The 23,639-nt window shown below is 30.5% G+C and overlaps 1 protein-coding gene across 2 annotated transcripts; it reads left to right on the top strand.

Annotated features, from left to right (window-relative positions):
* The first annotated feature begins 3,064 nt into the window (after nucleotides 1-3,064).
* On the top strand, nucleotides 3,065-22,453 carry LOC111701177 (uncharacterized). Of its 2 annotated transcripts, none has more exons than XM_023472350.1 (9): nucleotides 3,065-3,097; nucleotides 13,961-14,506; nucleotides 15,334-15,408; nucleotides 15,812-15,858; nucleotides 17,336-17,431; nucleotides 18,004-18,035; nucleotides 19,785-20,091; nucleotides 20,814-20,882; nucleotides 22,181-22,453. In XM_023472350.1, the coding sequence occupies exons 2-9, from the start codon at nucleotides 13,975-13,977 to the stop codon at nucleotides 22,262-22,264; spliced, it is 1,242 nt and encodes a 413-aa protein (XP_023328118.1). In that variant the 5' UTR covers nucleotides 3,065-3,097; nucleotides 13,961-13,974; the 3' UTR covers nucleotides 22,265-22,453. The 2 variants fall into 2 exon arrangements, with proteins under 2 accessions (XP_023328118.1, XP_023328117.1); XM_023472349.1 differs by having other exon boundaries at nucleotides 15,328-15,408; nucleotides 22,181-22,452.
* Nucleotides 22,454-23,639: the final 1,186 nt, after the last annotated feature.

Consider the following 23,639-nt stretch of genomic DNA (forward strand, 5'->3'; position numbering starts at 1 on the left):
ATTTTATCTTACTAATTCAATTTTTTTTTTGTAGCCCTATATACGTTTTGTGAGAGAGCTTTGTATCACAGTGATCTAATAACAGTCTATTATAAACCAAAGCGTTAGAATCTAAATATATGACCGTTATATTTTGAAATGTTGAAAACTTTTTACTGAATTGATTACAGACTTTTCAGTTTCCTATTCAGAGATGCAGAGAATGTAGAGAACAGAGAATATTCAATAAAATACTATTCCGATATGCTCTATGTAATCTATAAATATGCATTACATGAATAGATTATATGTTTTCTTTATTCTTTCCTGATCTAGGAACTCTTGTATTTCGGATTTCGAGATCAAGCATTGATCTTAATCTTTTATTAATCTGCAGAGGAATCTTTATTCGATATCCCACATGGTATTCGTTTTCAGTCAGGGGGAGTCAGGGCCGGGGTTGAAGAGAGCTTTAATCAGAGAAGATATAACTAAAATGAAGATGTGGAAAGTTCCCAGCTCTGCCCGCTCAATAATAGAAAATGAAATGACTTCTAAATAATTAAAATTAAAAATATTATTGAATCTGCTTTTCATCAGCTGTTGGTCAGACATCTAAGTAACTTTAGTTAACCTCGAAGTTATAGAGTCGCTTGTCTAATTCACAACGGTACCGGTCCTTTCAACTTTTATCATATAAAGTAAGTAAGATGTTGTTTTAGAATTCAATTCAATTTGTCTCTTGCCGAATAAATCACGTTTACAGAAAATGAACAATTTTTATAATTATCAATGTTTTAAGACAAAAAACAGATATATGTCAGCCAAAGGTTTAAAAGGTACCGAAGTTGTGAATCGGAAATGCAGCTCTTAAAATGGAGGTGTTAATTAAATGTGTGAGCAATCATTTGGATGATTTTAAGAATTATTTGTATAAGGATGTACAATATATAAGGATCTATTTGAATTTTTACTTTATGAATGATTAATTTTCAGTTTTTATTAATGGTGTTTTTTTTTGGCATTGACAAGTTTTAAAATGCAAAATTATTCTATAAAGTTTTAATTTGCAAGAGAATGAATGAATTGTTTAAGGTTTAGGTTAACTTTACCTATAATCAACTTAATAATTAACAGCCACCACTGTTATTCAATCCATTGTGTACTTACAGAATTTTTTATTCAAAAAAATGGTAGATCTGCAAAGTTGAATACAAGGAACACAAAGAAAAAGGCACAACACGGAATTATGAATTATAAGCTATGAACCGTGTTTCCGTTTTATTAGATCATCAATCGATTATTCCATATTTTTCAAAATATATTTTAAAATTGCCAGAAACTCTCAACAGTTTTCACGCTTTTCATGCCTGATTCACAACGATACCCTTTTAACCTTTTGATTGTTCATCAAGCGAAAAGAACTTGTTTTGTATATCTCCATGGAAAACCACTTGAATTCCTGTAAAATCCAGTGTACGCGGCGTACAGTGTGAACTCAACACAGCTGATCTGTTACTTGTGTCCCATGAAGCGGTTTTCAAATATAAGAAATAAAAAAAACATGTTTCTACTTCTTCTGGAAAATTTTAGTTAGTATTTTTTAAATAAAAACAGTTTGCTAACATAGCGTTTAACAATTAACAGGATACGTCTGACAACCTTGATTAGTAAAACATTTGAAGAGTATTGTTGTAAATCGAACACGCCATCTTGTTTTCCTGTCTATAGCCTCTATTTATTCATTTTTCATTTTCATTTCATTTCATTTTTCGCAAACACTTCTTTTAAAGTTAAACTTTCTAGCGACTTCTCTAGTTTCGATTTTTCGCACAAATGTGATTACAAACTAGTCACGTCAAACTAAAATAAAAAAATAACAAACTATTTATGTCAAACTAAAATAAAATGAAATAAAATAACAAACTAAAAAAATAACAAACTAATCATGTCAAACTAAAATAAAATGAAATAAAATAACAAACTAGTCACGTCAAACTAAAATACAATAAAATAACAAACTAGGCACGTCAAACTAAAATATAATAAAATAACAATCTAGTCATGTCTAACTAAAATATAATAAAATAACAAACTAGTCGTGTCAAGCTAAAATATAATAAAATAACAAGCTAGTCACGTCAAACTAAAATATAATAAAATAACAAACTAGTCACGTCTAACTAAAATATAATAAAATAACAAGCTAGTCATGTCAAACTAAAATATAATAAAATAACAAACTAGTCACGTCAAACTAAAATATAATAAAATAACAAACTAGTCATGTCAAACTAGAATAAAATAAGATAACAAGCTAGTCACGTCAAACTAAAATATAATAAAATAACAAACTAGTCACGTCAAACTAAAATGAATGCTCGTAAGATTGAGTTCTGATATGCTTGTATTGTAACACCTCTGCTCGAAAAGATATTGCATTTTGAGAAGAACAAAAAAATGATTAAAATTTACTAGGTTCGTACTTTACTGTAAAGTTTAGAGAAGCTACGAGTTGACAAATTCGGAGCAGTAATGTCGAATAAATTCTATCGTTTCCTACTTTCTAGTTTGCAGTGTAGTAATTCTAAAATAATTTGTTCTCAATAGCTCTTCAGTAAGAGGAGTTAAAATACATTTAGAATTTAAAGGGAGTGACCAGCTATGTAAGGTTGTTGAACTGAGTATAAAGTATTGTGGAAAACTTCTTTCGGATTCATTTGAAACATAAAATTTTTAAAGATTTGTAAATCCTGAGTTTGAGCGCAAATTCGACCTTCAAAACTCCTACTTTGGGGGTGGATACGTTTTTAGACTTAGTTTTTTTTAATTATTAAATAACGACAACGAAAAATAAAGTAAAAATTATACAGTAATCTAATTAGAGGGTTAGGAACATATTTCCCAAAAGAAATTTGTCAATAAATCAATGCTAAAATCGATTATTTCGTTTTCATCATTATATTGAATTTCTTATTCTCTTTGAAGTTATTCGCAGATTTCTTTAAATTCTTCAAATGTCGTCTTTTCAATAATAATTCTAGAAAATCTGCAAAAATCTTTGTGAATAATGAGAAAACAGAAACTAATAATTGAACAAGATTACTTATTTTCGTTGGTAAGATTAATTTTTATTTTCTCAACATGTATACATGACGTCTGTAGTTTATTGTAGAACTTTTTTACATTTTATGTCGTCGTTACTTAATAATTTAAAAAACTAATTCTGAAAACGTATCCAACTCCAACGTAGGAGTTTTAACGTCGAATTTGCGTTCAAACTCAGGATTTACAAATCTTGAAAAAGCTTAATATGTCTCAAATGAATCCGAAAGAAGTTTTTCACAATACTGCATACTCAGTTCAACTACCTTACATAGCCGGTCACTCCCATTAAATCTAACTTGAAACTTTCTTTAATTTGACGCTTCTTACATTTTTAAATTGAGATCAGTATTGTTTAGAGTCTCTGAACAAACAGGAAAAAAAATATAATTTTTGATCAAAGGTTAGAATTTTAGTTAGCTGTTACTGCTGACTGTTAAAAGTCATTAGTTATACTTTAAAAATGTTTTATCTAAAATTTTGAATTTTTTTTTGACTATTATGAAACGGTTATTGCAGTAAAGGTCTGTATCAGGGGCGTATTCAGGAATTTGTCCAGGGGAGCTTAAATTTTTTTTTCTTTTCAGGGGGGGGCTCAGCACCCGTTGGGGCATGAAAACCCCTTGAAATCTATAGATTTTACTGGTCCAGGGGGGGACTTAGCCTCTATAACCCCCCACCCCTGAATACGTCTCTGACGACATTAATGTATTTAAATATTTATTCCTATTTATTTCTTTTTATTTCTATTTATTTATCTATTCTGTATGGTTTACGGTATTCTATCTATATTTTCTAGTAGCTTTCTACATAAACTGCAACCCCGTGATCAGAGATAAGATTTAGGATATTTCCATTATCAATACTTTGGTCATTAGTTTTAAAGGATACCTTTGCAAATCCTTTATAACGATCTTGATAATAAAGTTTCTAATTAGAATAAGTTATACTAAAGTACGAAAGAATTACTTTTTTTCCGACATTATCCGGTCAATTCTAGTTTGTGCACCATATATGCTTATACCTGCCTAAACTTCATTATCAGCCTGAGACCTGGTGCCTAGCTGCCTGAATAATACCTTAGTTCATTATTACGTCANCGGTTCCTGGTCTATATATTTCTTGGTTTTGACAATTTATTCTAAAATAGTTTTGACACAAATCTTAAGATTAACAGATATTTGAGATTATCTTGCCACATATTGCATTGGTAGCAAAATCAAAAACCGAAACTAACAGAAAAATTACAATTTCTTCTTTTTTAAAGAAAATGAGTTATTCTGATAATTCACTTTAGATCGTTTTTAAACAAATCCCAACCCTACTCTCTAGCACTAGAATTATATCATTTTCTTCTCAATATATTTCGCCAAAAACTATGGCATCATCAGGAGTTAGTCCTTACTCTTTTGAAGAGTATTGAATGACTGATAATTCACTATAAATAAAAAAAATATGAGCAAAGTTCTTTAATCTTAATCTCAACCTTATTCACTGAACAATAAAATAGAACATTTTAAGAAAAATATTTTAAAAACTTAATATTTTGAAATTGAAAATATTGATATACTGGGATTTTTATTTATCTATATATTTTTACATCTTATGTGTTTCAAAGTAAAAAAGAATAATCGATAATCAATTACTTCAGTTCTGTCATTTCTTTTCTTTATTTTCTTCTGCTCTGCAGTTTTTATCCTCTCATTTATATTCCATTTATGTTCCAGACTTATTATCTATGCAGCCATTCATTTCTTTTATGCCATTGGATAATTTCAGGGAGCCTTTCCAGCTTATTTTCTTAAAGGAGGGGGGGGGAAGGGGTTAGAACTAGATTAAAGGAGAGGGGTGATTAGAACTAGATAAAAGAATTTTTTTTTTTTACAAATTTTATAGAAGGGATGATAAATTATTTAATGTGATAATACATTATATAAACTTCAAAATAATAAATAGTTCTCCCTGCTTCTTGTTTCTAATGTTTGAAGTTTTTGTGAAGAAGATATTATACAGGGGGATTTTTAAAAGACGATTTTTTTCAGTTGTGCCTTATTGGATGAAAAATCCGCAATATGGAATAAGAATTCAGAATATCTCCTAATTGCATACTTACTGTCTGACAATTTAAAATTCCCAAAGCAACAATTTTTACACTCAGCGAAAAAGATGGACGACTCTAGCTTTTAAAATATTAAATTCATCCTCCATCTGAACTTCTAAAGGAACAAAGTCGAATTGTCCAAATATCGGGTTCAAAGTTTGGAAGTAGTTTGAGAGCCTCCCTATAGCAGAGAAAGATTAACAATGCGGAAATGATTAATTTCTTAATCAAATGTCATATAATAATATACATTATGTTTGGGAAAAGTTTAAAAATGACCCTGTACAATGTATAATATACATTATGTTTGGGAAAAGTTTAAAAATGACCCTGTACAATGTATAATATACATTATGTCTGGGAAAAGTTTAAAAATGACCCTGTACAATGTATAATATTCAGTATGTTTGGGAAAAGTTTAAAAATGACCCTGTACAATGTATAATATACATTATGTTTGGGAAAAGTTTAAAAATGACCCTGTACAATGTATAATATACATTATGTTTGGGAAAAGTTTAAAAATGACCCTGTACAATGTATAATATACATTATGTTTGGGAAAAGTTTAAAAATGACCCTGTACAATGTATAATATGCATTATGTTTGGGAAAAGTTTTAAACTTATTTTCAAGATAGACTGAAACTTTATACTATACGTCCTCTTAAATTTTAGGGTATAAGAAAGTTTTCAGCTCTGTAAATTTTTCTTAGTTTAGATGAGTTCTAAAAGAAGATAACCAGGCTATTTGTCAAAAATAGTTTTAACATAGACATATTTATGTTCTCTTACAGTTGATAAAGCAAAACACAAGCACATTAACTGTAGGGTTAAGTGTAAATAATTAACTGGAGTCTTCACTGGCATCTTTCCTCAAGTCATTCCTGGAATCTTTCCTGGAATCTTTAATAGAATCTTTCCTCTAATCTTCAATGGAATATTTCCTGAAATCTTTCATGGAATCTTTTCTGAAAAGTTTCATTAAACATTTCATGGAATCTTTTATGGAATTTTTCCAGGAATCTTTCCTGGATTCTTTTCTGGAATCTCTCCCTGGATTCTTTTCTGGAATCTCTCCCAGAAAATTTACTAAATCTTTCCTATATTAGTCCTTGAAACTTTTTCCCTGAAATCTTTCCAATTGAATCTTTTCTTGAACCTTTCTTGGAATCTTTCCTGGAATCTTGCCTGAAATCTTGCCTGAAATCTTTCCTGGAATCTTTCCTGGAATCTTTCCTGGAATCTTACATGGAATCTTTTCTTGAATCTTTCCTGGAATCTTACATGGAACCTTTAATTTAATATTTCATGAAATCTTTTTGGAATCTTTCCTACAATTTTACTTGGAATCTTTCCAGGAATTTTTTCCTGGATTCATTTCAGAACTATTTCCTGTGATCTTTCCTGGAATATTTTCTGGATAGTCAACGGATAACATATTGGAATTTTTTTTCTTGATGAAATCAAAGTGTCAGAAATCAAGTGCAAGTATTTTAGAAATGCAATGTTAGGAAAATCTTATTATTTCGGAAAAAAATTATAGATATGGACCATGACTATGTCTGCATAAAAGTGCTAAAACGATAGAGTATAAAAGGGGCAAAAAACTTGACTAAAAAGTCAACTTAGAAGTTGACTTAAAAGTCGACTGAAAAGTCTACTTAAAATTTGACTTAAACTCGACTTAAAAAAGTCAACTTACGCTAACTTTTAAAGTCAACTTTAACTCAAATTTTTGCAGTTTCGAAAAACCATAAAAATGTGGTAGAAAATCTCTGCTTAAAGTCGAGTTATGGAACGACTATGTGCGACTCAAACTCAACTTAAAAAGTCAGCTTAAACTCGATCTAAAAAGTCGACTTGAACTTTACAATTCAATATCAACTTAAACTCGACTTTAAAAGTCGACTTTAACTCGTCTTTAAAAGTTAAGTTTTTGCAGAGTTGAAAAATCTCGTTCATAAGTTGTATAAAAAAGGAGTCTAAAAGTGGTGGTAAATCTCAGCTTAAAGTCGAGTTTAACAAGTACTATTTACAAGTTAAAGTCGACTTCTGGAAGAAAAAAGTCGAGTTTCCGCTGAGTTTTGTTCGTTGGGTCATAGAACATTTCCTGGCAGCTTCTTTCCTAGAACCCTTTCTGTAACCTCTCCTGAAACCTTTCATGGAACCTTTCCTGGAACCTTTCCTGGAATCTTTCCTGGTACCTTTCCTGAAACCCATCTTGGAATCTTTCCTGGAACCTTTCCTGGAATCATTCCTGAATCCTCCTCCTTGTTTTCTCTGCTGGAAACCTGTTGCTGGAGAAAACACCGAGGTTGGACCTCCAGTTTCTTCTCTCCGTCCTGTTTCCAGTTCTCATCCCAGTTCTCATCCATCCTTATACTAGTTTTCATCTATACTCATCCCAGTTCTCATCTATACTCATCCCAGTTGTCATCTATACTCATCCCAGTTCTCATCCATCCTTATACTAGTTCTCATCTATCCTCATCCCAGTTCTCATCTTTACTCATCCCAGTTCTCATCCATCCTTATACTAGTTCTCATCTACACTCATCCCAGTTCTCAACTATACTCATCCCAGTTCTCATCTATACTCATCCCAGTTCTCATCCATCCTTATACTAGTTCTCATCTATCCTCATCCCAGTTCTCATCTTTACTCATCTCATTTCTCATCCATCCTTATACTAGTTCTCAACTATACTCATCACAGTTCTCATGTATACTCATCCCAGTTCTCATCTATACTCATCCTAGTTCTATATTGAATGAATGTCCTAACTTCTTTAATCTGATGCTCTGTCTTAGTTATTCAAAATTCTCAAATAAAACTTCTATTTTACCAATTTGTTTTCTCTTCTGTAGATTTGGCAGAAACTTGGAGCTAAGTCATCAATATATCAGTCAATCAATCAATCCACCAATCAATCAAGTAATGTACCTACGGCCTGATAAAAGGAGTATGAAAGAGCTTTAGAACTGGGCTCTGCATTATGATGTATAATGATAAATCATTGTTGAAAAAAAAGGCATTCGAATTTGATGTTGACATTGACAGCGCATTTTATAAAAAAAAAACCTAAAAATATTTCAGGATAGAAGAAATAAGAAAGGTCTGTTGAACCATTTTCTTTCTTTAATTAGCTCTTTATTAATACCCTATTAGCTATAGCTGGCCAAAAGACTGGACCAAGATGGCTGATTTTTTTTAGGCAATCCTTGCGTACCCTGGAAGTAACATAGGCTAAAAAGATTAGAATTTTTTTTAATAACATTTTTTTCAAAGTTCGAAATTTTATTTTTCCAAAAGTGTTTTCAAAATTCTACGGGCAAACCCTGGCACTTTAGCTATGGTCATTATTATGACTTAAACTATTACTTAATATTTATTCTTCAGACATTGTACAGGGTGTCCCAATAAACATGGGAATTCAGTGACGAATTCGATATCGTCTTTTTAAATAATTCTTTGATTTAGTTTAGTGATACCTACTGAGAAAGCTGTAATCTGTAAGAGTTTCGTCTGCTATGTTTGCATTTTGTTTGTTTATTTTTTGACTGCATACGGTTGTACTTAGTAAAACAAGAAAATTGCAGTATACAAACAGTGTAAACTTGTCCGTCTTCACTGTTCATCTTGCGGAAACATTATAGACACATCTTTACAGCCATTTACCGTATTCATAAAATAAACTCTAGCAGACATAATAATGTTATGGCTTTTGAAATTAGGTATTACAATGCTATTTCATAACAAAGACGATATCGAATTCGTCACTGAATTATCATGTTTTTTGGGACACCCTGTAGAAAAAATAATAATAAAATAAATCTTTAAAGATGATTAACCAAAAGTTGAGAAGAATCAAATAACATTACACAATAAGCTTACGGCGCATTTTAGCAATTGAAAATTGCTTTTCTATACAGTGGTAAGTGAATATATTAATACAATAAAGACGACGTTTCATTTAAGCTTAGGTTGTTAACAAGCTTTTTTTGCATTTCAAGTTAACAAGTAATCAAAGAGTTGTAAGATACCGTATAGACATGTTAGTTGAGCTGGAGTTGAAGTACTGTAGAGAAAATTTTTGGATTCATTTGATACCAATACTGCACTTTCATCTCAACCACCATATCTAGCCCAAGAAAACTGCCATATCTCATGCGGTAAATCTGTGTACTGCAGTGGGAGGAGATCAAAACAAAGAATCTATGGGCAACGCACCATTTTTGAGGGGAAAGGGTCCAAGGGGTGGAATAAAAATATATTGCTATTATATTTTTCATACTGACAAGAAAGCCAAAAATCATAAATATTCGCTCTAACCTGATATATTAACTTGTTTTTTGTTGGACTGTAATATCACATCAGAGCTTTAGCCCTTTCCCTTCAACTTCTGTGGGGGCACTGGGTTTGTTTACATTCCTCCCACAGTGTACAGTACATAATATACGTATATCTGAGTTGGACGTTCCTGTATATAGTTCCTTGGTCTAATCAGTCTTTCCCTAAACTTGGGAATAGATTCTGCCTCACTTTCTAGAGTAATCAATTAGAATGCAATACCTTAAGTGCTTTGTCTGAAACAAAGCATCCAGGCTTACAGCCACCAGTTTCTAATGGATGAAGGAGAACTAAAAAATAGAATAAATTATAAAAAAGGATGAACATTTTTTTATGTTGAATCTGAGACTAATTCACCACGCTCGTTAAATACGTAGTTATAAAACATTGCACATGACAGATTGAATCTGAAATATTTTTTCAATAAAGAGCAAATTTATGTCCAAAAACTTTAGAGCACTGCGAGCTTAATCAATAGTGATACTTATAAATAGTTATTGATTTGTTCGTTAGGGGGGGGGGTTAGGTTTGTTTGGGTGTTGGGGCCTCGTAACCCTGTTGTGGGATGTGCAATATTGAAATTTCAGACTTTCAAACTTACAAATAATTTTTCCTCCTTTAAGGTTTAAGAAAAACTTTAACAAGTCGTTTTTCCAATCTCTTTTTTCGAATCCCAATATCTTTGCAACCCAATGTAGTAGACCTTAGATTTTTCAAACTATGAATTATGTTAGATCAAATTATCTAAGTTTGAAATGTCAAAAGATTTCTTAATCAGGTTACAAAGCTATAGGGATTAGAAAAATTGAGTTTGTGGCAATGACTCAGTTTCGTTTAAACCTTGACTTTAGTTGTTTTTGCAAAGATTATCCACTTGGAAAATTTAATCTCGAAATAGTTTCAACAGAGTTAAAAGTTAAATTGCCTCCAAGCAAGCATCAAGATGATAGGGGAACATTTGCTCTGTTCACCCGGCAATATTATTCCTAGATATTTATATTTATCTTTTATATTAAATATTAAATTCAAAATTCATTTATCACGAGATAAAGGCGTTGCCCGGAGATGGAATTTAAAGAATTTGAGCCGCGGTTTAAATCTGCCAAACCCCGGTTTAAATTAAGCGCCGGCTTAAATCTTGAAGCATTTGATACAATTTAAAGTGGAACCAACCATATTTAAACCGTGGCTTAAATTTAAACGGCCGCTCAAATTCTTTAAATTCGGCCACAGGTCACTCATAGTTACTCCCACCGTTTACCCGCGCTTGGTCTTAAATCATGATTTTAGCAGTGCCCGGGCCGGGTTGTCCATGGAATTTTTAAAAGTTCTTTGATTTTTTTAGCCTTTTTCACTCCCGGGATAACCCAAGGGTTTCCTCAAAATATTTCAGCCAATTTGGTTCAGCCGTTTGATCAGCTGTAACGAACAAATAATTCAGCGAAGAGCTTATTATAAATTTATCTAACATTCAATATTTATCAAGGTTTGAAATTGTTTTCTATCAAAATTTCCACTTCGTAAAATTTTAAAAACAATAAATTTTGTTATAGCTTATTGAATGAATAAGTTCATGAAATTGAAAATAGATATTTCACATTTTTGAGAAGTATTGTACGTGGAGTTCTAAATAAGAAATTATTTTTATAATCAAACACCAAAATAAAGATGCATACAACTGTTTCCACTAATCTGGCTCATTCAAAAATGTTGACAGACAAGTAGAGTAGAGTAGATGATGATTTACCAACTACTAACAAATAACATTTTTCTATTAGACATTGAATTTTGCCTCTTCTCATCCAACCCCGTCATACAAAACGCATTATGCATGCAGATAATACAATATCGCCTTAGTGTTTAGAAATTGTCTTGTATATCTTAACAACGTCAGCTGCAAATCCCCCAGAGAGAGATTATACTGGATACCAAGATGTTCACGTTCTCACCGCACATAATCGAGCAGTATTTTGCCAATTTATCCTAATAAACTTAAGCTAGAAACAATTGCTTGTTGCATTTTAAGATTTGAATGTTTAGGGCTACAAAAAAGATTGAGTGAGTTTGTGAGTCTGTAGTCCTCTGTAACCCTGTGTAAGCTTATGTAGTCTTCTGTGACTGTTGTCCTGCGTAAGCGTAAGTAGCCCTCTGTAGTCCTGCGTAAGCGTGTGTAGTCCTCTGCAGTTCTACGTAAGCTTATATAGACCTATGTAGTCCTGTGTAGGGTTATGTAGTCCTCTGTTGTCTTGTATGTAAGCTTATATAGTCCTCTGTAGTCCTGTATGTAAGCTTGTGCAGTGCTCTGCAGTTCTTTGTAAGCTTGTGTAAATCTCTGTTGTCCTGCTTAAGCCTAATTTGTCCTTTGTAATCGTGTTCTCTGCAGTTCTACGTACGCTTATATAGTCCTAAGCAGCCCTATGTAAACTAATATAGTCCTCTGTAGCCCTATGTAAACAAAATTACAGTCATCTGTGATCCTTTGTAGGCTTGTATAGTTCTCTGTCTCTTTAAGCAATTATAGTCCTCTGTAATCCTGTGTAAGCTTGTGTAGTTCTCTGTAGTCCTGTGGCAGCTAATGTAGACCTCTGTAATCCTGCGTAAGCTTTTTTAGTTCTCTGTAGTCCTTTGGCAGCTAATGTAGTCCTCTTTAATCCTGTGTAAGCTTGTGTAGTATAACTCTGTAGTCCTGTGTATACTTGTGTATTCCTTTGTAGTTCTGTTTAAACTTGTGTAGTCCTCTGTATGTAAGCTTGTGTAAATCTCTGTTGTCCTGCTTAAGCCTAATTTGTCCTTTGTAATCGTGTTCTCTGCAGTTCTACGTACGCTTATATAGTCCTAAGCAGCCCTATGTAAACTAATATAGTCCTCTGTAGCCCTATGTAAACAAAATTACAGTCATCTGTGATCCTTTGTAGGCTTGTATAGTTCTCTGTCTCTTTAAGCAATTATAGTCCTCTGTAATCCTGTGTAAGCTTGTGTAGTTCTCTGTAGTCCTGTGGCAGCTAATGTAGACCTCTGTAATCCTGCGTAAGCTTTTTTAGTTCTCTGTAGTCCTTTGGCAGCTAATGTAGTCCTCTTTAATCCTGTGTAAGCTTGTGTAGTATAACTCTGTAGTCCTGTGTATACTTGTGTATTCCTTTGTAGTTCTGTTTAAACTTGTGTAGTCCTCTGTAATCCTGTGTAAGCTTGTGTAGTCCTCTGTAGTCCTGTGTCAGCTAATGTAGTTCTCTGTAACCCTGTGTAAGCTTGTGTAGTTTTCTGTAGTCATGTGTAAGCAATTGTGTAACAATCCCCTTTAGTCCCTTATTATAAAAACACCTTGTTTAAACCTGTGAAGTTCTGTGTTTCTTTAGTCCTCTGAAGATATCTCCGGCCATAGATATTTGTGATGTTCTGAATATATATATGCGTGGTTTAGAAAAATGAATAATAATTGTATTAGAAATGAATCTATTGATAGATAGATAGACTGGTGGGATATAGAGATATAGCGGAACTTGGGTTTTACACATCCATTATATTTTGATCCATTAAGAGCTAGAGATATATTATGAAGAATATAGAAGATAAAAATATGATATACATAGAAAAAAAGTAACAAAAAGTTTAATCTATCAAATTTGTTTAAATATTAATGTATAATCAGCAGAATATAAATGCAATGCAGGTTTCCAACGCAAGTAGATTTTACTTCCGCGAAATTGCAAACCCTTTAATTTCGAATTCCGAACGGAAACCTTAAATGCAGATGCACTAATCAGAAATCACAACAAAAATTGCACTTTTATTATTTTTATTTTTTAAAAAGAATGACGACATATTGGAGATGGTCTAAGCTGTCAATATTCTGGCCGCAACCCTTATCTTGTTCCTCGAAACATCAAACTTCAGCAAATTGGGAATAAACTAATCTCGACTTTTTAATAACTTTTATAATTTTAAAATTGAGAAAAAAGAAAAATGACTTGGCAAATTTTATCATGTTTCTCCAGAGGGTCATAAAATGAAGCCAAATTTCTAGCGAGCTTGACAAATGATTATGAGAAAAAGAAATAAAAACACAAAAATGTTATGAATTTTAAAGATGGTTAGTCAAAAGTACGCATTTCTGGTTAAATTACAAAAGAAGAACTGCAATTTTTGAATCTCTTTGTTATTTATATATCCCAGAATTTTTTTTTTATGCTTATAGCTCGGAAATCCAGCTTTGCCTAGCTGAAAATTAAGCTTTCCCTTTAAAAGTCTGTCCACTCAACTTAAAACTTTTTGGTCAAACTAAGAATAATTACGAATGGTTAAACCGAGTTTGAGACAAATCAGTCTAGTGGTTTCTGAGTTATGCTCGAACATAAATACAAACAGAGATTACTAACTGTAGTTGATGTTTGGATTTATTTTGTATTAAAATAATAATGATTTCAGAAAATGATGAAAGGATGAGTTTATCTAAACCTGTTCCTAACCATCCATCCCACCCACACTCAGTAGAACTTACCAACGAGCTGTCCCGCCTACAGTTCACAGTGGAACCAGTTCAGCTGCACACCGCTGACCAACTTCAAAATGGCGGAGATAATTATCAAACCAAACCAGTGGTTCTTTCTATTGTGAGTTCCTTGCATGAAAACATGGTTCAGACAGTTGATGAAGTTGAAGAGTCAGCCTGGGACATCAGTAATTCCCATACCGTTCATCACCCGGCAGATAATCGTCCAATTATTGAATTAAAATCCATCCGACTTCATAGTCAGCCAATTTTTTCCATTCTTAGCTCATTTTGTCTGAAAGAAAATGATTTTGACAATGCTATAAAAGTGCTAGATAATGAGCTAAGCAGTGGTCAGGATGTTTCTTGGGACTCTATAACAACAGAAAAGCAGTCAGCTGACAGTCAGCAGTCAGCTGACAGAATAACTTCTGACAGTGTTTTAGCTGTTACACAAAACATGGGGCCGGAGAAATTTCAAGGTAGAATTTGTCTTCTTCTCTAAATATTATAAACCCAGAACTTCGGAGACATCAAAAGAATTTATAAAATATCGTTTTCTAAACCTACTGATAATAGTATTTCATAGCTATTTTTTTTTAAATTATTTAAATTTATGTAAATCAGAACACACAAATTTAAAAAATGTAAAGACGACATTTTATAATTACTTTCGATGTCGCCTAAGTTCTGGGTTAAACTGTATTAAAATGAATTCCGAGTCTAAAACTAAAGAATGCGCGAATTTTAAGTTCGAGGTTAAAAGTTCTGTAAAATAATGAATAGCTACTTAAATATTAAACTTTCTCAATTTTAAATTTGAATTTCCCGGGAAAAATCTGAACCAATCAGAGAAAAGGATTTACGGAGAATATTACATAACCATCGCTAATCAGCTGTTATTACGTAACCGAAAACAAAACATATTTCGAGTTACAACCGTTTTTTGGGTTTACATGCAAAAATTAATTTATCTAAAACGTGAATTTTCTTTAACAAGGTTTTCACTTTTAAATATATCGTAAAGTTAAATGCCGCTAATTCTCAGCTGAATGATGATTGAATAATAGACTATAGGGAAAATGCCGGATTTCAAGATTTTAAACCTGTGTTTTAATTTTAACTCGTCGATTTCGGCGAGTTAAATATTTAACCACAGGGTTAAATATTTAACCTCACGGTTAAAGTTCAGGTTTAAATTAAGTCAGAAGTGGCATTTAACCATGAACTTAAAATTTAAGTCAGAACTTTTCGTTCTTTAGTTTTAGACTCAGGCTAATAAAAGGAAGAGGATATTATTTAGATAAAGAAGTGAGTCCGGAAAATCCTCCAAGAAATGAAAATATGGAAACAATCAGCTCAATCAATCAATCATATAGTTCAGGTACGGGAGGTAAAATAAAGAACCTAATAGACGACTCTACAGAATTGGTTTATCTTTCATCTGTGATTACCTCAGCTACCAACTTTAGATCGTTATATTTAAAGAATTAGGCTTTCAGAGCGCTTTGCGCACATCTTCTATTTCAATTGTGAACATTTTCTCAAAACCAAACAAAAAGTTCGCGGATTAAAAAAAATTGGGGTAGTTTTGACGTTTATTGGACACAAACAAACAGACAGACACCCAGACAAGCAAAGTATATATAAATAGATTTCAAGTCAACATTGCAAGTCTTATCCTGTGGGGGCTGGTATAATACTGTATAAAAAGTGTTTAAAAATGATGCTGTGAGTACGAAAGAATAATTCGATAACAAGACATAAAGAGAACTTTTCTATTCTAGATTCTGATTTCTCTACTGATGATTCTAAGAAAGGATCCAGAGTAAAGGTAAGTTATATTTATATAGCTACTGTTTAGAACAAATTGATCATTTTAAGAAAAGAAGAAGAGAAGAAAAATCTTAATTTTAAATTTGCAACAAATATTTATCTAGAAGCTACGTACCCTCAATCATTTTTTTAACCTTACAATGTATTTTTATTGTATACAGAGATGATGAGTATTTTTATAAAAAGTTTTTGACACATTTTTTCATTTCAAAATTTAAATATTTATCTTGAATTAAAAAAGTCGTTATTTTGTTCCAGGATTTGTATTCTAGGATTTGTATTATAGGACTTGAATTCTAGGATTTGTATTCTAGGATTTGTATTCTAGGATTTGTATTCTAGGATTTGTATTCTAGGATTTATATTCTAGGATTTGTATTCTAGGATTTGTATTCCAGGATTTATAGTCTAGGATTTATATTCTAGAATTTGTATTCTAGGATTTGTATTCTAGGATTTGTATTCCAGGATTTATATTCTAGGAATTGTATTCTAGGATTTGTATACCAGGATTTGTATTCTAGGAATAGTATTCTAGGATTTGTATTCCAGGATTTATTTTCTGGGATTTGTATTCTAGGATTTGTTTTCCAGGATTTGTATTCCAGGATTTATATTCCAGGATTTGTATTCTAGGTTTTGTATTCCAGGATTTATATTCTAGGATTTGTATTCTAGGATTTGTATTCTAGGATTTGTATTCTAGGATTTGTATTCTAGGATTTGTATTCCAGGATTTGTATTCTAGGATTTGTATTCTAGGATTTGTGTTTTAGGATTTGTATTCTAGGATTTGTATTCCAGGATTTATATTCTAGGATTTGTATTCTAGGATTTGTATTCTAGGATTTGTATTCTAGAATTTGTATTCCAGGATTTGTATTCTAGGATTTGTATTCTAGGATTTGTATTTAAGGATTTATATTCTAGGATTTGTATTCTAGGATTTGTATTCTAGGATATGTATTCCAGGATTTATATTCTAGGATTTATATTCTACGATTTATATTCTAGGATTTGTATTCTAGGATTTATTTTCTAGGATTAGTATTCCAGGATTTGTATTCTAGGATTTGTATTCCAGGATTTATATGCTAGGATTTTTATTCTAGGATTTGTATACTAGGATTTGTATTCCAGGATTTGTATTCTAGGATTTGTATTTCAGGATTTGTATTCTAGGATTTGTATTCTAGGATTTGTATTCTAGGATTTGTACTCCAGGATTTATATTCTAGAATTTATATTCTAGGATTTATGTTCTTGGATTTGTATTTTAGGATTTGTAAACCAGGATTTATATTCTAGAATTTATATTCTAGGATTTACATCCTAGGATTTATATTCTAGGATTTATATTTCAGGAATTTATTCTAGGATTTGTATTCTAGGATTTATATTCTAGGATTTATATTCTAGGATTTGTATTCTAGGATTTATATTATAGGATTTATATTCTAGGATTTGTATTCTAGGGTGCATTTGTAAATCTGTCCGTGATGTCTAGTCCTGTTCGTGCAATGGCGAGTAGAAAGTATTCAAGAATAGAAAATAAAGAACAAAATAATCAGGTTACTTAATTTTAGTTGCATAGTTTTTTAATGAATTTTAGGAACAAACAATTCAAATCTTAATAAATGTTTCGACTGAAGCAAACTTTTCTCTTATTTTGAAATCCCCTTTTTAATCAAGTTGGTTCAATATCAAATTAACCAGACTCGTGATCAGTAAGAGATGCATTCGGTGCACTGTCCCGTAACCCCTTTTTCTGAGTTTTTGCTGCAAACTCAAATTTTCATATGTCTATATCTTTACACCCTGATGGTGTAAACCTTTTATATTTTTAGCTTATATTATTTGGTCTAACATAATTCATAACTTGAAATATTAAAGGATTAATTGGATTGCAACGATATAGGGATTAGAAAATTAGAATTTGTTGCAAAAATTCAGTTTTTTCTAGTACTTCAAAAAAATCTTAATTTACAATAATTGATTACCATGTTTTTTGAGGCTTGCAAGGTAGCTCTACAAAAAGTGAGATAAAAATCAAATGTGAACTGAGCCCAAAATGATTCTAAATTGCAGAAATTTCAAAAATATCTTTTTGTTTTTGCTTTAAAATATATATTTTATTTGTTAGGAAAAGGTTCTCTTTTGCTCTCCGTTCCGAAGGTAACATTTAAATAAACTTTGATGACTCTTAAACCTTTTATTGTGCAACTTATTAAAACTAATACATAAATGTCAAATGCAAAAAAATGCATGCAAATATTTGTTAAACAGATTTACGTATAGAAATTGACTTTATAATCCCGATATCTGTGCAACCGTATGAAGTAAACTCAGATTTTTTGATCCAAAATAATTCATCGTTTAAAATATCTAATGTTTACGAGATTGGGTTGCAAAGATTTAGGGCTCAGTTCAGAAAATCAGATTTTGTGGCGAAGAAACAGGCTTAAAAGTCGTCTTTTCTTCCTTCTTATTACAAAAGTATAATTGCTACTTTAAAATTGTACGTTTTCAAATATCAGATATTTAGTATTAAGTATAATTTTAACACACAAGAAACACTGATTTAAAAAAAGTGAATGAAACCGGTATTTTGTCATCCCTCCTTCTATTCTTATAATGGTATATTCATCCATTTTTTTTTGAAACTAAACTGTAGTGTTCTTTATCATTCTTCCTCACTTCATCGTGGATTTCATAATAAACGTGCTATAAAGTTAAATTAGCTGTACAATATAGCACGTGTGCTATAAAGTTTTGATTAGTTCCCAGATTTCCTCAAAAAAAATTAGGATATTTCCAAAATATTTTTTTTCGATTGAAATGAGAAGGAAATTGAAATCAACTTTATATTTTGACTTCTGCTTTGTTTCAACGCTTATTTGATCTAGAAATAGCCATTGAAATAAGACAAGTACACAAACGTTACATAAAATTACCTATAACACTATTATTTTGGCACGACGTGCTATAAAGTTTTTGGACTTAAATTAAGTCATTTGAATATAAATTACATTATTTTATATATCTTGGAGATCCATGTAGTATTTGTATTTGTATTTTTCCCTATATCTCGAAGGTTCTCACCTTTTTAGATTATATTAAATCTAAAAAGACTGGAACCTTCTCGATATAGGGAAAAAGTTATAAAAAACAACTTTACAATACTGCCAACCAAAATAACAGTATTATAGTTATTTCTGGATAATACAAATACTACATGGATCTCCAAGATATATAAAATAATGTAATTTATATTCAAATGACTATCCTTACAGCAATATACAAGATCTACAGAACGGGAATTTTATTTCTATAATTTGTAATTTCATCTCCGAGTTTCCATATAACGAATATTTCAACTATTCTCTGAAATCCTCGAAAATTTAATCAACTTCTACAGTTTAAGTTTGCAAATTCCTTTGCTGAAATTTATTGAAGGGAAGAAGAAAAACAAGATTCTTTCTTCAGTCTGAAGCCATATTGTTTTCTAACTTGGCAGTCGCCATATATTCTATCTGAAACTTTTATTTTCCCTCAATTTTTTTTTATTTAAATACAGGGTGTCCCACATCATATTAGACCGTCAACGGGTCTAAATTGCGATTTTCGGGACTAATAAGAAAATTTAATTCGAATAAATCATTTTGAAAAATAACATAAGGCTTATATAAGAATTTTCTTGCGGAAAATGAAAAGTTCTTCGAGTATTAAGGGTTTATTTTGTCGTTAAAGATTAGAGATAATCTAATGTGATATGGGACGCTCTGTATATAAAATATTTTTCTGAAAAGAATTAACTGCAGGAATTTTAGTTAAATCATCTGAATCTGAAACAACCAATTAAAACAAAAAATCCGCGAAATATTTCTAGGTCAGCCAATGAAAACACTCTATTTTTATTATTAGGCGGAGGGCACGACAAGCTAACAGAGCAATACCGGACCGGACTGACAGGATCGTGGAGAAGGGGAAGAAAGGGAAGGCGGAGAACAGGAGGGAAGAAGAGGAGAAAGTTGTCACAACTATTTTGGACAGTAGGATAAGTCTAGAGGATGAGGGAATTAATCAGATCCGTCTACAAGATGAGGGAATAAATCTACAGGACGGGGAAAATCAAATGGAAGATGCGGAGATAAGGAAAGAGAAAAACAATGGAAAAGATGACACAGTTTTAGCTGAGGAGTTTAAGCGGATATATTTGGAGAAATTAGAGGTTATTATCTAGAGGTTTATCCCAATTGGACAAGTTTTTCCCTTAGATTTAATTAAGATGGGGAGTTGTGATACATGTCCCTAGTCTAACTTTTCAAGGCCTGCTCATTAAAAAATCATACTCTATCTGTAATGGTTAGGTTACAAGAAAGGATTTTTTAAAAAGTTCAAAGAGTACCTCGGAAAATACTCAAAATAAATATTTTTACTGACAAGTATTAATATCCATTTTAAGGGCCTCTTAAATAAATATAAATTTTAGCCCTGTAGCTTAATTAATAAAAAAGTTATTAACCATTTCTAATTTTTTAAAACACTGACCCGGCGTTTGAATGTCCTCTACCCTATCCTATGCATCAAAAAAAATGTTAAGCAAAATTTGTTCAAAATATTTTAAGTTCTAACGTTCTAACGTTATAAGTTGTTTAGAAAAAAACACAGGGGAGGGGGTGGAAAACACCCCCCCCATTCAACATAGAAACAGCTTTCATTATACGTTAAAAGAATTATTAACAAAATTATGTAAAGAAAAAAACATATTTTATCAATCAGATTATTAACTATAAACAATCATTAAAAAGTACTGATGAGTGCTTGGCAATTTACTAAAATTTGCTCAAAATTCCATTTTAATTTTTTTATTCCTCGCCTTCAAAGTTTTAAAAGTTCATTTTTGGGCAAAACTTAATCTTTATGAAAAATAGAAAAATCTTTGTGTTTTAGTCGGAAGCAAATTACTTCAAGTACGAGGATAGCGAGGATGAAGAAATATGTACCTGCCAAGCTTGTTTGGTGAGATTTTTAAACGTTAATCTTGTTTGTTGAGATACTCTAAACTTTAATCTTGTTCAATGAGATATTTTAAACATTATTCTTGTTAGGTGAGATATTTTAAACATTATTCTTGTTTGGTGAGATATTTTAAACATTAATCTTGTTTGGTAAGATATTTCAAACATTAATCTTGTTTGGTGAGATATTTTGAACATTATTCTTGTTTGGTGAGATATTTGAAACATTATTCTTGGTTGGTGAGATATTTCAAACATTAGTCTTGTTTTGTAAGATATTTCAAACATTTGTCTTGTTTGGCGAGATATTTTAAACGTTAGTCTTGTTTATGAGATATTTGAAACATTAGTCTTGTTTGGTGAGATATTTATACTTTATTCCTGTTTGGTGAGATATTGTACACATTTGAGATACTCAGCCATAAGTCCTGATACGTGGCACATTTTAGCTACAAGTCTTATTCGGGGAGATTTATTATTCATGTTTGGTATGCATATGATTTCTTAATAAAATTCTTGTTTAGTGAGACATGTAATTATAAAACATTTTATATGTCTTGGTTTATTTGTTTAATGAATTAGTTTTGTAATGGCTTTTTAAAGAATTTAAACACTAAAGGAATTGAGTCTTTGTCACAAACTATGATTTTCTAATCTTTATATCTTTGTAATCCAATGCCGTAGACCTTTGATATTTCAAACTATGAATTCTGTTAGATGAAAAAATCTAAGCTTGAAATATCAAATGATTACACCATCAGGTGGAAAAAATATAGGTATTAGAAAATCAGAGTTAGTTACAAAGACTCAATTCCTTTGCTTTCATTTGCATAGAAATTAATATGCATATGTTGGTATTTTCATTCCTTGTGTAGAATGTAAAAATAAATTTAAAAATGGTAACTTTGCGAATTTTAATCCAAACAAAGCCACACGCGAAATTTTGTTTAAATGGATAAAATCAGTTAATCAAATTCAGGAAATTTAAAGCCGAATCCCCGAATTTGATCAATGAAATCTTAAACAGAAAGAATTAAGCTATTTCCGTTCAATTAAAAGTTTCTATATCATGGGGTTAAATATAAAATAATAAAAAAATAAAAAATAAAAAATGTCCTAAAATGTTGTCAACAGTCTTATAAATAAATATCTTTATTTAACAGATAAAATTTGAATTTTCTTTAAATAAAAATAACTAATTCTGTTAATTTTAAGTTATATAATTCTAGCTATAAACGGTTAATTAGTAATAATTTGCTAAATTTACTTAAATTCTAATATTTGTATAATCTATTTTAGGAATCCTATGAATCTTTGTACTCTGACTATCAAGAGAAATATGAGAAATTAGAAACACAAAATAGATATTGTAGTATTATGTGATCAAGAATATTGCAGTATTATATGATCAATGATATTGTAGTATTATGTGATCAATAATATTGTAGTATTAATGTGATCAATAATATTGCAGTAATATGTGATCAATAATATTGTAGTATTATATGATCAATAATATTGTTGTATAATGTGATCAATAATATTGTAGTATTATGTGATCAATAATATTGTAGTATTAATGTGATCAATTTATATTGTAGTATTATGTGATCAATAATACAGTAGTATTATGATCAAAAATATTGTTGTATTATGTGATCAATAATATTGTAGTATTATGGGATCAATAATATTGTAGTATTATGTGATCAATAATATTATAGTATTATGTGATCAATAACATTGTAATATTAATGCAATCAACAATATTTTAGTATTATGTGATCAGATCAATAATATTGTAGTATTATGTGATCAATAATATTATAGTATTATGTGATCAATAACATTGTAATATTAATGCAATCAACAATATTTTAGTATTATGTGATCAATAATATTGTTGTATTATGTGATCAATAATATTGTAGTATTATGTGATCAATAATATTATAGTATTATGTGATCAATAATATTGTAGTATTATGTGATCAATAACATTGTAATATTGATGCAATCAACAATATTGTAGTATTATGTGATCAATAATATTGCAGTATTATGTGATCAATAATATTTTATTATTTAAGATAAATTATAATGTAGTATTATGTGATCAATAATATTGTAGTGTTATGTGATCAGTAATATTGTAGTATTATGTGATCAATAATATTGTAGTTTTATATGATCAATGATATTGTAGTATTATGTGATCAATAATATTGCAGTATTAATGTGATTTATAATATTGTAGTATTATGTGATCAGTAATATTGTAGTATTATGTGATCAATAATATTGTAGTATTATATGATCAGTGATATTGTAGTATTATGTGATCAATAATACTGTAGTATTATGTGATCAATAGTATTTTAGTATTATATGATCAATGATATTGTAGTATTATGTGATCAATAATATTGCAGTATTAATTTGATCAATAATATTGTAGTAATATCATTTTTCCCAATCATATATTTAAGTATCTTATTCTCTAAATTTATATGTAGATATAAATATAAGATATATAAATATAAATGTAAATCTTGACAAATAAATTTTAAAAAGCTGAAAAGTCTCTGAAAATGTATTTTGATTCAGATTTGTATTTATGCAGATATTTAGTGTAAGAAGAGGCTTAATATGTGCTTCTAATAAATTAGGGCGGAGTACAGCAGAGTCTTCAAATAGGATTAATAAAGCTGAGTAGAAGTAGAGACATTAATTCTAGAATATCTAGAATATATTCAAC

This window comes from Eurytemora carolleeae, unplaced genomic scaffold (assembly GCF_000591075.1).
Source record: "Eurytemora carolleeae unplaced genomic scaffold, Eaff_2.0 scaffold447, whole genome shotgun sequence".
NCBI lineage: Eukaryota > Metazoa > Arthropoda > Copepoda > Calanoida > Temoridae > Eurytemora > Eurytemora carolleeae.

What these genes read in the sequence shown, in the direction of transcription:
- LOC111701177 (XM_023472349.1), top strand. Translation starts at nt 13,975, where the DNA reads ATGAGTTTATCTAAACCTGTTCCTAACCATCCATCCCACCCACACTCA. An exon ending in GGGGCCGGAGAAATTTCAAG is followed by an intron (nt 14,507 to 15,327) that starts GTAGAATTTGTC and finishes GATATTATTTAG; the next exon opens with ATAAAGAAGTGAGTCCGGAA. An exon ending in AGAAAGGATCCAGAGTAAAG is followed by an intron (nt 15,859 to 17,335) that starts GTAAGTTATATT and finishes TTTGTATTCTAG; the next exon opens with GGTGCATTTGTAAATCTGTC.